This window comes from Eleginops maclovinus, chromosome 6 (assembly GCF_036324505.1).
Source record: "Eleginops maclovinus isolate JMC-PN-2008 ecotype Puerto Natales chromosome 6, JC_Emac_rtc_rv5, whole genome shotgun sequence".
Lineage (NCBI taxonomy): Eukaryota > Metazoa > Chordata > Actinopteri > Perciformes > Eleginopidae > Eleginops > Eleginops maclovinus.
The window spans coordinates 8,893,496-8,907,134 of NC_086354.1; the positions used below are offsets into that span (position 1 = coordinate 8,893,496).

The window sequence follows — 13,639 nt, forward strand, 5'->3', positions numbered from 1 at the left end:
AATCCCTTTACGGAGGGAATCAATTAAAGGTCCCCTATTATGCAAAATGCACTTTTTGATGTCTTTTATACATAAATGTGTCCCGGGTGTGTAAGTCAGGTGTCACAAAGTGTCAAAGTGCAATAACCCCCTTTTTTCCTCTTAACCACATCTTAAAAACAGGGGACAAAAGTATCCAAAATATGATGTAATAACAAATGTCGATGCCGCTTTACATTATACGTGTCAACGTCAACATACACATGTGTCACTTACATACTAAAAGTGACTTTTAAAAAGTCACTTTTTGGAATTTCCATCCGCTCGGTACCTTTGTCTTGGAGAACTTTTCTTTAAAAGCCTCTGAGTGATATATTATAGAAAAAACAAAAAAGTGTCCAGGTCCCTACCTTGCGCTAAGACTGCTTGCTTCTGCCAATCTCAAATCTGCCTCTGTGTAGCACAGGCTCTCATAACTTTTGAGGGACTGATCCCCTTTGCTTTAATGCTCAAGTCTTTAATAACTGCTCCTCACACAACGTGTAGGTTGTTATCAGCATATGTTTTGTAGTCCTTAGTTACTTCTCATCTGTTCGGGGGGTCAAACATTGCCCGTCCGTGACGGCGAGCCATGAGATTCCCTTAGGAGGGCAAGACCACCCTTACGCCCCATGATTAACGTACGTGAAAGCAAGTGTGTACATTCAATAGGTAGCTTTCTTGTATTCTCCTTTCTCGTCCCCTTTGTTCACCAGAGCCTCTCCCAGACGCCTGACCATGAGAAAGCAGTAAAAGGGTCTTGCAAAAGGCCCAAAGATCTGGGTATGCCTTGCCGATGAAGCCATGAAGGAAGCCATCTAGCCTCTTTTGCATTGGCTTGAAGGAGATGAAATCTTCATGCCTGCACTCCACAGACAACGCAGCATCGAACTGTTGGAGAATGGTGTCCCCTGAGACAAAAAGATGTAAAAATAAATGTATTTATGGCTTCCATTTAGTCATCACCATTGTGGCTTTCCTTACAGCTCTGTGGGGGTACAGTCTTTAAACCACACAAAACGGGTGCATGGAAATGATTTGCTGGAGTAACCTAACTTAAGAGATCTACACTCAAATATATTGTGATCATATTTTGACATACAATAAATACGGATCAGTTGCTAAATGCAGATGCTAAATATAATATACAAGATTATCTGAAAGTGGCACGCATAATTTTCCTCAGCCCTTTCTAGAACTCCTAGTACCAGCACAAACTCCTCCTGCCAGCTGCCTGTTGAGCAGAAATGTCTGCACAAGTCCCTTCATCTTTGCCTTGCAGCCGTCTGGATCACTGCTCATCACTGTGGGGTCTAGACAATCCATCTGCCTAACGGTACTGTACTTAAGAGGACTCTTCTCCTGTATTTTCTTCACCATGCTTGAGAGTCCTTGCATGCAGTCCCTTTTAAATTCAAGAATCCTGAGGTCTGAACTTTTGCTGTTCTGTACAGAGAAATGCGAAAGGAATGTAAGCAAAAATGCTGTACAGATGGGCTTCCCCCTGATAATCTTTGACATTAAGCTATTAGTACCTTGAGGGCCTCCTCAGCACCCAAGCCAATATCAACACAGTGCACCGGCATCAAGATATTCTTGTCACCTATGTCCAGTTTGGTAAGCTGGGCTGTGGTGATGTCCTGCAGAACCTCTCGTTTCACGAAACGACGCATCAGACTCTGTTGGACGATAACAAAAGAAACATTTCAATTACATAATTACTTTGCAAAATACTGTGTACCATTTTGACTGTTGTAGATTTGCTGTGAATGTGTCTTTGTTCACAACTGTATTTGTTTAATTACAGGCCTACATAATGCTTTACTTTTGAGCTGGCGGTGTAATGGGGTGGGTCGGTGGGCTGGCATCATAACCACACCAAAACTCTCAAAATCAATATAATGCAATCATAAAATCCATACATCCATTTCATGACAGTTTCCTAAAGAATGTTCTGCTCATTAGAAAAGGCATTACCTTGATCAACTCTGCCAGATCTTTGCCTAGGTAAGGCATCACCGGCTCCTCAGTCTGGTACTTCCTTAAAAACGGATCAAATAGCTGGGCGATGCTCCTGAAAAACTGCAGCTTAGGTAGAGTCAGGGGATCTTTCTGGGCTTCTTCGATTACAGCAAAGCTTCCAGTGCCAGGATTTGGAAGCTCCTTTCTCCTCACAGCATTGGTGTACACCAGCATAGATGACCAGATATCCAACGCTCGTATCACGACAGGCAGGTTTACCAGCCATCGGTGCCCACACCATGCCAACGGGAAGCGGGTAGACCTGGTGGTCTTCTCGTAGTCCTCTCGTCTTGCGGGAACATTATGCAACAATGTGTGCAAGGCCCTGAGGATCTTGTCCACCTGCCACGATGAGAAGCCTGTTTTAAAGGCATTGTGTACGGTGTGTAACCCGCAGCTACCAACAGATATGAGCTGAGAACCAGCGTACAGGTCAGCATATTCCGCCTGGAACAGCTCAAAGAACTTAAAATTTACATTTGGACCATCCATTGAGATCGAAATCAGCTTGCTGAGGTCCAGGTGGCCCGCACATTCCTAAGGGAAGGAAACAAATCAACCAGTCAATTAAATTAGCATATATTTAAACAACAAAATCACACACACAGGCAATAGTTATGTGCAGCTAGCATACAAATAAGTTATGGGAGCAGAATGTAAAGGTTGGCCAATGAAAAGGAGGCATGTACAAATTATGATTAAGAGAAGGCAATTTAATACACAGATGTCCTCATTCATTCTCTCACACAGCAATTGCAGAGCACTACTTCAGAAAATGAATAAACCAAATCTCCCAATGATCAAAATATTTTCACTAAGAAACGTTTGGACATGGTGACAGAGACAACTGTATATGCGGATCAGACGCGCAGCCACACACCTTCCGATTTTAAATGGAGCCCCTTTTCATAACAGGAGATGAAATCGTTGGTCGGTCTTTGCATTACTTTTGGGATCATAAAACTACCGCAACACGGAAGTTGTATGATCCCTGCCGTAATGCAGAGACCGACGAATAACATACATCCCCAACAATGACAAATCAACTATGCTGCGCTACGCAGCAACCGACATCTGGGGCCATGTTGTTGTTATGCAACAACCGGTGCTGGGGGCAATGTTGCGTTACGATAAACCCGGTGTGACAGCTGGCTACCCCGTAACAACATGTTACTCCAGATGTAAGAAACGCAGCGATTGGCCAAAAGTACTTCTATTAATTTTAATCAAGAGTGACATTTTTACGACCAATCAGTGGATAAAAATAATACAAAAAAAGCACTTACTTTGATCTCCTTCAGCAAGTCGTTTGCTGTGGCATGGCCCATAAATTGTGAGCCCAGGTACCGGGACTGTACCTGGCCGTCATCCCAGTACCTTACCTGAAGGTCCAGTTGCTTCCTCTTTGTTGCGTGGTTAAGACTTTCGTCAAACATAATGACGAAGGGCCCGGTCACCTTTGAGATAAGCTCTTTTTTGACGAACTCTGCCACTCCAAATCGGAGTATGTACGACGTCTTGTCTCTCCCGCATTGGAATGTTTTGGCAACTGTGGAGTCGGGGAACATCGCTTGGAAAAGCTCTCCGATGCCGTCATTGGATCTGCATGACTGGTGTTTAGCCACTGTGTTAAGCGCCCACAGAACTTCTGCCTTCATTGTATCAGTGGAGCCCAATAGATCACGAATATTACCCGTATTATTTATTGATGACGTGCTGCTTGCTACTGAACAGAACTGGGCAATTCCATGGGAATTGCGTGCTGCATTTGCCGACTCCTGGTGTTTGCTGGATTTTGTGTGAGACTCCAGTGCCTTGATGCCCAGGGTCCCGAGTTTAAGAGTTCTTTTGCAAAACGTGCAGTATGCCTCACTGTCATCAGCGGGAACGCGTTTCAGCCAGTCTGCAAATTGCCCTATTGAGAGCCAATTGTCGTTGAATTTACATTTACCCATCCTTTTTTTTAACTTTCTCCTGCCATTCGGACGTTATCCTACTTTGTAACTATTCCCGCCTCACACACAGAGAATCAAAATACTTGCTGCTGCATCCTGTGACGAGAGTACATTTCCGTTTCACATCTGTAGTTTTATTATTGTACGTTCCACTAACAGCACATGTCATGTAGAACTACACGGACCATAACTGCCACCATAACAGAAAAAGAAAAAAACAGAACGGCGTGGAAAAGGACGTAAAAACAAAACAAACAAAAAAAATAATCCTTTGTCGATATTTTGCATTGAAACGTAGGTCTTAAATTACTCAAACCCAATTTTAGACTTACACTGCGAAATATCTCTATATTTTAGACTTTTTTAGGCCTTAAATTGAAAATGTGTAATTTTAGACTTTTTTAGACTTTTTAAGACCCCGCGGACACCCTGGTAAGTAGGTTCACAAAGTGTCAAAGAAAACAACCCTCTCTCCTTTCCTCCTTAACCACATCTCTAAAAACAGGGGAACAAAAGAGCTGATCCAGATATGATGTAATAACCAAAATGTGGGCTGGCTTTACATTGAACTCACGGGCAACGTCACACCCACGTGACACAGTCGGTGTCACGTACACACTCAAAAGTGATCTGTTTCATTTTGAAAAGTCAGCTTTTTGAGAACCAACATGGCTCGGTTCAAAATGTTGTCTCTAAATGAGAGAACATTTTGCATTTAAATAATGCCTCTGATGGTGGTATATATATGCAGAAAAATACAAAGAAGTGTCCAGGTCCTTACCATCTGTCGTTAATGGATTGTATAAAAATAAGACATGTCTTATGATTAACCTAAAATCAGAATTTAACAAATCATTTTGTATCTCTGTGTAGTACACCTCATCATTTTGAGGGACGATCCTCCTTTATGTCTAATTAAGATGCTCAAATATTTAATTAACTTCCCCTAAAAAGCTACACAACATAGTGTAGGATAAATAGGAATAAAAAAGTGCAGGATATGTTGTAGTAGTGCTGATGAAGTTAACTATTCAATAAGCTGAATGAATCTTTTGGTGGAAAGTAAACATTGTTCCCTCCCTGTACGAGTCGAGCTGAGATGCCCTTGAGGAGGGCACAGACCCCCTTAGCGCTCCATGAGGATTAAACAGGTATCGATGGAAAGCAAGGTGTTTCACATTCAATAAGCCGTCAGCTTTCAGTCAGTGTGTAACGTTTCCTTTTCCTTCTCTCTTTGAATACATCACCAGGAGTCGTATTTCCCAGCAGCACTTCCCAATCAATGCTACATCAAAACATTACTCGATATCAATCCACATCACATCAGCGCGTTCCATTTATAACATTTATTTGACGATTACTGTCATAAGCTACAGCGCACTTCCAGCCCAGTAAGATCAATTGACATCTGCTCTGATTGGTTAATGGTCGTTTCTGATTTGCTCCGCAGCCTATGAGAACATTTCCCCCTCTTCTGTCAATCATATGTGCTAATGTGAGTGCCCGGTCAATTGATTCCCAGTCATCAGAGCATAATCCCTCCGCAATTAACCAATTAGGCATTTAACTAATCCAGAAAACATCCAACAAGTTGGACCGGTCGGGCCTGTTGGAAGAGCGGTGGAGTTTATTGGTGTTTGATTGGTCGCCAGTATTGAAGAATGTGTGTGTGTGTGTGTGTGTGTGTGTGTGTGTGTGTGTGTGTGTGTGTGTGTGTGTGTGTGTGTGTGTGTGTGTGTGTGTGTGTGTGTGTGTGTGTGTGTGTGTGTGTGTGTGTGTGATGTTATCATGCTTGAGTTGAAATATTAGTAACAGGTGGCTAACTGGATCCCTTGGGCTCCATGCACTCCACATGGAGAGCTGTGTTAATTGAGAGATATGTAATTAGTTTATGTGTGTGTGTGTGTGTGTGTGTGTGTGTGTGTGTGTGTGTGTGTGTGTGTGTGTGTGTGTGTGTGTGTGTGCCGAGTACGTTGGGAGTGTTCTAATTGCAGTTCTGTTAATTAAGTTGGTTAATGCTGTGACTTTATGGTTTTACAATCCACCGAGTCCTGTTTTTTTTCATTAGCCTGTGTGCTTTTGTCCTCATGTGTGACTGTTTTTTATGTCTCCTTGAGTGTGTGCCTGTGTGAGGAGCCGTATTAGTACATCAGTGTCCGCGCCCGTCTGTGTGCTGACAGCCATAAACCAGCGGACGAGCATGTCTCTTTCAGCAGAGTCAATTTTACAGCTCTGAGTCGCAGCTCTGAACTGACAAATCAATAAAATCAGAGGGAGTTAAATAATTTAGAGCTGGCTCTAATTAGTCTTCCAGTCCGGCAGTATGGATCCCTCTACAATATTGATGACAGAGTGCCTGTTTATGGAACAGATTGGAGGACTGCTCTCTCTCCTCCTCTGCTGCCTTGTTATCTGAGACTACAGGATGCTAAATGGGATTTTAATATTTGTTTTGGGGGGGGGGGCGATAATGCAAAAGTGAAACAATATCATGTACTGATGTAATGTATTATATGGTATCTGTGTTTTAATATTGTATATTCAAAAGGTATACATATTTTGATGCTGATATGTACAGCTCTGTTCTGTTTATGTTGTTGCTGTTTATACATAAGTGATATTTGTGTTAATGTGCTGTATTTTAGCACATTAACACAAATAATGTGGCTTGGTTTATGTGTACTAATATTTAAGAATAAAGTCTTCAAATTGTGTTGTCTTTTTTGAACTTCACATTTTTTTAAATCTCATGATAAATCTAATGACATCACAGAAACTAACACATTTTGACACGAGTGTACAGGAAAAAATGATATACGTATATATATACACACATATATATGTATATTTTTTGTCAATGAAATATGGTTCCATTGTTGTGTACTACTGGTTTGTTTTTGTGCAGTTGTCTGTTCATTGTCAGTGTCATGCTTGTATGTTTGCTTGAACCTCTGTGTGTGTGTGTGTGTGTGTGTGTGTGTGTGTGTGTGTGTGTGTGTGTGTGTGTGTGTGTGTGTGTGTGTGTGTGTGTGTGTGTGTGTGTGTGTGTGTGTGTGTGTGTGTGTGTGTGTGTGTGGCGGTTGTTATCAGTCACGGGGGGGGAAACTATCGATCATCTCTTTTAATTACCCCGAGCATAGCGAGAGGCCTAAATTAACTCCTCTCCTCTGGCTGCTGAAAAAGCCATGCATATTTCACGACCCGTAGACCAATCGTATGTCACTCAGCCCTTCTCCTCTCCTCTGACAAGACAAGACTTATCACGGTTATTTATCTTTCTCTCTCCCTCCCTCCCCCCCTCCTCTCACCAGTGAGCATGTTGTCTGTGTGCAAAACAAAATTGTGAATAATAAATATCCACACTGTGTGCATGAGTTTGTACTGAGGCTTGTGTGTGTGTGTGTGTGTGTGTGTGTGTGTGTGTGTGTGTGTGTGTGTTTGCTGCTATACGAGAAGCAGTAAAAACCCATTGCGGTGCATTAGAGGTGTTTTACCATGCTGCTGTCATCGTGGCTTGTCTGCTGGTGGTGACACCGAGCGCTGTTTCCCTTCAAGGGACTATCTGTGAGGGTCTACTCTGCCCCCTCACTCTCTCCCCTTATGCACTGTACCACAATGTCTCTCAGGGGAACATGAGATCCACTTTCTATCATGAACTTTCTTTGATAAACTTTGATAAATGTTCTTACACTTTCTTTGTTCACTTAAGAATGGAGTGACATCCTTATGGCAAGCTATAAGAAATACATGAGTGACTAGAGAGGGCGCATTTGAATGCACATTACTATAAATTCAAGCCAAAATACACAAATATAAAAGAAAAATACTCCTTTAAAAAAGACAGAATGCATCTATATATGGAGAAACATAACACACATGAATAAATAGCCCAGACCAACTTGATGTTGTCTCATCTGGGGTTTAAAATAATATGTTTTAGTGAAAATTCATGTGTTTTGGAGGTAGTGCGCATACAACTGGAGAAATGAAACTTGGATGGTACTGCAGACGTTATGTGACCATCGGTACAGGTTCGCCACGATTGCTTCCACCATCCGGCTGCATCCCTGATGTGAAGTTGTAAGCAGGAGGAGGCATCCCAACCAATCAAGATGAGGAATATTACTACTATATTTGGAAATTATTTCTACAGCTTTTTGAAATCAAAGATGACAAATGTATTGGATTTTTAAAATGCTTTTTTTTAATCAATTACTTTAAATGCTGGATTTTGTAGACGTGGAAAACCGGAAAATTTGTGAGACCATGATGATCCATTCTTGCTAAGATGTATTGCCAAAATATACTTTTTTCTTAACAAACATGGCATTAATAAAGATAGAAAGATGCTTGTGAGAGGAGTTGAAATCTCTGCTGGCTCGGTGCACACTCACTAGAAGAAATTCATCGGTTTTTAGTGTGGTAGCGTGGATGTCGAACTTTTTGAAAAATAAATTGGCCAATGCTACTGTGGCTGAACAACCTTTGACAGGTAAATGCTGTTTGCAGATTGAATCTCCTTACCCCCCCTCACTGTCAATCTCTCTATCAAGCAGCAAAGGTTGATTGCCAGGTCATTGTTCAGCTCCGTCACATTCCTACTATTATATTTTCTGCCCTCTCATCTCTTATTTTCCTCACATTATGTTTTTGTGTGTGTGTGTGTGTGTGTGTGTGAGTGTGAGTGTGAGTGTGAGTGTGAGTGTGAGTGTGAGTGTGAGTGTGTGTGAGTGTGTGAGTGTGTGTGTGTGTGTGTGTGTGTGTGTGTGTGTGTGTGTGTGTGTGTGTGTGTGTGTCAATGAGGGAGGTGTGAGTTATATTGGAGCGCTGACATGGTAAACAAGCCTGGCCTATCTGTCTGTCTGTTTTCCAACAATGAGTCAGTGAGTCCGTCAGCAACACAATCAGTCAGCCTGCGAGTCAGTGAATTACCCCACAGCTACTAATGGTCCTCCCTCAATCCTTCTCTCATTCTGCTAACACACCCACACCCACACCCACACACACACACACACACACACACACACACACACACACACACACACACACACACACACACACACACACACACACACACACAGCAGCCACCCTCTGTGTAATTTAAATGACTGTCAGGTCAGTGGCGAGAGCAGCACCTTGCCACGTTAAAAATGCCAGGCGGCTGCCATCGTCACCGCCAACAAGCTGCCCAAACTGTCACACACTCACACACGCTTGGACACGCACACACACACGCCGAGCTGTCAGCCAGCGGTCACAATGCATTTACTTAGTGACAGAATTCTAATTAGTGGTCTGGCTGGTGTCACCTGACTCGGAGAGAAAGAGAGGGAAGAAGAGGGAGGTTGGAATGGTGGAGGAGAGGTATTGTGGACGAGCGAGATGGAAGGGGGGAGATGAAGGGAAAGAGAGGTAGAAGGAGTGGTGGGTGCAGAATGAAGCTCGTCCACGTTCAGGTGACAAAGAGAGACGCATGAATTGATGGAGAGCAAAAACAGGGATGGTGTTAAACTGGTAACAAAAAGAAGAAGAAGAAGAAGAAGAAGAAAGTGGGATGAAGATGCACATCAACTGGGTTTCTCCCCCGGGCACATTTACATAAAACGAAGCAAATTACATCCCACGAGTGACTAAAGCAATCCCAGTTGCTCCTAAATGCCCGCTTGCCTAATTGCCACATGGAATGAGAGTACTAGAGTTTAACCCTGCAGAGCCTCTGACGGGAGCACACCCTCCACTGTGACACGCCACCGCAGGCAGAGCAAGACGGGGGGAGGCCGCAGGGAAGGGGGAGTTAGGATTATCAGAAAGGAAAACAAAGATAAATGTGATGTTCCCTCTCTTAGATTTGTCTACATCATCTCTCTGATATGTAGATATTGTGGCTATAGAGTGGTGCAGGGATGATTCTTTTCGTAGGCCGACCCTGAAGTCAGCTGTGTATGGGTTCCCTGTGGAGATAAATGTTTGATAAATGCATGTTTGGTTCAGCTGGATAATCTCCACATCTCTACTTTTATCCTTTTCGAATCATAAATCTAATCGCCAAAAGCAAAATGCTAACGTTATGCTATAAACGAACTACAGACGAGTACAGCAGGGTCGCACGACTTCAACGTCACGCCAACTTAAGATCGTTTCAGCTGACTAAATACACCAAAAATAAAAAAATTACAAGTTGAAGCCTTTGTTTAAGAGTGCAGGTACTTGCTTGCAAGCAGAACAGGGCCAAACAAACAGAGCGTAGTGTTTACGTGTTTGGTTTAATGACGTACAATGTCCTCAACAACTTCTGCAGTCCTATTCAGCCATCGATTCAACCATAGCTTTTCAGATACGTAAACTCTTCAAAAATCACCAGTGGGGGGGGGGGGGGGGGGGCACTGCTGATGTGTTTAATGTCGTGGAACAAAACGTGATCCGTCTCTTAAATTTGTGTCAGCCAGCAAACCTTATTTCGAGCTATTTTCCAAAATCCTACGGAGAAACCCCATTGACTCTGAGACGAGGGAACCGGAAGTGGTAAAATGCTAACTCACTTCCAGGTTTCAGGATTCGTTCCTGCACCATGTTGCATTTTCTAGTTTTTTTCGAGTGTTGACAAAGTTCAAGATACACAAGTTACACAAGTAAACAGACAACATTATACTTCCAACCTAACAATACGAAAATACAACAGAGCCAATAGTATCTGGACAAATATGGAAAAATTCTCCCTGAAACCAGCCTGCACATAACCAGCAGGGATTCGTTTAGACCTCACAGGAGCATCAGTGAGGTCGGGCTCTGCTGTATTAACTTGAGTTTGGGTTCCAGTTCATTCCAAATGTTTTGGATGGGGTTAACATCAGGACTCTGTGCAGGTTAGTAAAATAAAAATGTCTACACCAACTCCAGAAAACCTTTTTTTGTTTATCGATCTGACTTTGTGCATGGAGGCATTGTGATGTTTACCAGGGACAGGGCATTAACCTCGAGCAAACATTGCCTAAAGTACGATCAGGTGCGTTTCATGTTGTTTTTGGCGCAAACATACAGCTCCAGAAGAAATTAGGAGACCACTTCAGCATTATCTGTTTCTCCAGTTTTACTATTTATAGAAATGTGTTTGAGTTAAATGATTTTTTAATTTTTTTTATTGTATTCTATAAACTATGGACAATATGTCTCTGTGTTGGAATTCAACAGACACTGGAATGGCGGCCACACATTTACAGATTGAGATTTATGGAAACATTTGGAGAAGTTTCTTAATTCTTTCCGGAACTGTATTGCAAAAAAAGGCTAAATGCTTAGCTGAGGTGCCAGAGCAACAAAAAGTGCATTAAACAAATAAAGTCACTACATAACCGATATCGAAAATGATATAATCTCATGATTCAATAGTTTGGTAGATTTCTGTTCGGTGTGATTTAATTTCAAATGTTTATTCCATCTAATCTGTGATCTGATAGAACATCAGCAACACGTTGCCCAGTAGCTCAGAAAGAGACTCCAGTATCCTGCTCTCCTCTCCCCTCCTGATCTACCCTCTCATGACCCGCGTTGACCTCTGCATCTCTTCCCCTCCATCCTGACTCCATGTCACCACTCCATCTTTCCACTCAACTGCCACTCAGCCTCTTCACTCCTGCTTCATGCTATGGCTCTCCCGCCTACCTCACCGTGTTTTTTTTGTCCACAGGAGCTTTAGAGCTGCTGTGTTGTAGACCACATTCATCACAATTCATAAGAAGTCCTGAATAATGCTGCCCACCTCTACAATGTTCTTTCCTTAACGCTTTGTCTCAACACCGTGGACTACAGATCTTCTTTACTGGAAATTATCATAAAGACTGCTGTCTGTTTGGCAAAAATTCAAAAAATGAGAAGAGTTTTCGCAGGTAGTGAAAATTGAGCCAGTATAAAAGCCGGAGCCCGGGGGAGAGAAGAGGCTTTTAATCCCCTTGAAGAGTTCATCCAGGCCCCATTACGGGGCCTCCACAGTAGGGTTGTGGGTTAGCTGTGACCCAGCGGGGCTGCAGGGCTGGAGGTCTAGTGGAAAAAGGGGGCTTTGGGACTCCGTGAGCCTGGGACTGAGAGCTCTTCATGGGGTCAGGCAGCCAAGAGGTTCCTCTCTGTACTGCTCTCCACTCCGGTACTTTTAACTGGCAGTGTGAAGAGGTACTTTATTCCTCTGCTCTGCATTTTTTCTCACCGTCTGCGTGTGTGCCAGACTCCTGGGTGGTTGGAGAGCAGGCGGGGGGGTCCCTGGGACTCATCATACCCAGGATAAAGAGCTCTTTAAGGGGCAAGAAGGGAGTGGAGGGCTCCCCTCTGTCTTAATCAACTTCCAGAGCCCTAACACCGTCAGGGGTTCTCGGCTGCCCTGTGTCAAGGACCGGAATACAGATCCACATTTACCCACAGATCTCAGTTTGGTAATATTTAATCTTATGGGCCAATGCGGAACGCTTTTTCTTTCTATTATGTTATATTCTATTCTGGCTACATTCTGCATTAGGTTACATCCGACTTTACTCATCTTCTCTATTGAAGAGACCCCTGGCAGAGGACTCTTAGACCCCACTGTGAGGAATAATGTTCCGTAGTTAGCCACCGCAACACACACTTAGAATCCTTAAAAATCCCTTAGACAGCTCGGCGTGCTCCACTACAATTCTGGCAACCAATGAAAACTGTCTCTGGTGTAACCTGATAGTGACTTCTGATGACCAATAAAAGTAACAAGCACCACATTATTTTTGATGTTGTGTATTTTACTTCAAAGAAGGACAATATTTATCATCATGGCACTTTCCTGCAGCCTGTAGCGCATACAGTAATTCACATAAAACTGGGCTGCACTTTGCCACTAAACTGAACCCAGTGTTTTTTGCATTACGCACGGCTGATCATCTGAGGGCATTAAGAAGACAATTGAAACTAATGAATAAATTGAGTACATAACTGTGCTTTTATAAATATATGAGGTCCTCAGAAAAAGCCTAGAGGTGTGCCAGGAGAAACCCTTTAGATATACGTCAGTGTCTGTCACCCATGCATAATTTCAAACTGAATTGAAAGCGAATTGACGCACCGTGGATTATGAGTGTATTAAACCAAATAAACAGAGATATCATCTCGCCCATTTATCTTCTGCTTAACCAAAGGGCATGGGCGAACAATTTATGCTAATTTATTAACACTTCTATCAAGGCCTTGTCAATAATATGATCAGGAAAAGGTTGCTATTTGGTGTTGTGCTTTGGTGAACCTCGACAGAAAATGATATCAGGAAAGTGGTGTTGTGCATCGTGGGTCCTTGATCAGTTAATTAGTAAAAACATGCGTGTTGGAAAATAGGTGGAAAGGAAGTGTTTATGTCCTCAGTATACAACACATAGTCAAACGTAATAACTAATAATCGTTTTACTGAGTTATAAGTATGTTTGTTTTTCACATCATCAACGTATATCTCCTCTAGCTTTCAAATCTCCAAAACCCTCCCCCCTCGATCTACCCAGCAATCAGCTAGTCGCCTCCTGTCATTCACGTCGATGGACATGCGCTCACATACATTTATCCTGTGTGTGTTTGTAGTTTTTTCTACATTTCTGAATTCTAAGAAATCTTGAAAAAATATCACGAGCAAAGAGAGCCTT

The 13,639-nt window shown here is 42.7% G+C and overlaps 1 protein-coding gene across 1 annotated transcript in view; it reads right to left on the minus strand.

The window, feature by feature from the left end:
* Positions 1-4,049, minus strand: part of LOC134866006 (uncharacterized) — a 63,036-nt gene extending 58,987 nt beyond the window's left edge. The window contains exons 1-6 of the mRNA XM_063885889.1: positions 3,327-4,049; positions 2,518-2,577; positions 1,996-2,382; positions 1,554-1,697; positions 1,227-1,464; positions 756-929 (exon numbers count right to left, since the gene is read on the minus strand). Coding sequence (XP_063741959.1) covers positions 756-929; positions 1,227-1,464; positions 1,554-1,697; positions 1,996-2,382; positions 2,518-2,577; positions 3,327-3,995 — 1,672 coding nt within the window. The 5' untranslated portion in view covers positions 3,996-4,049. The remainder of the gene's footprint in view (positions 1-755; positions 930-1,226; positions 1,465-1,553; positions 1,698-1,995; positions 2,383-2,517; positions 2,578-3,326) is intronic.
* Positions 4,050-13,639: the final 9,590 nt, after the last annotated feature.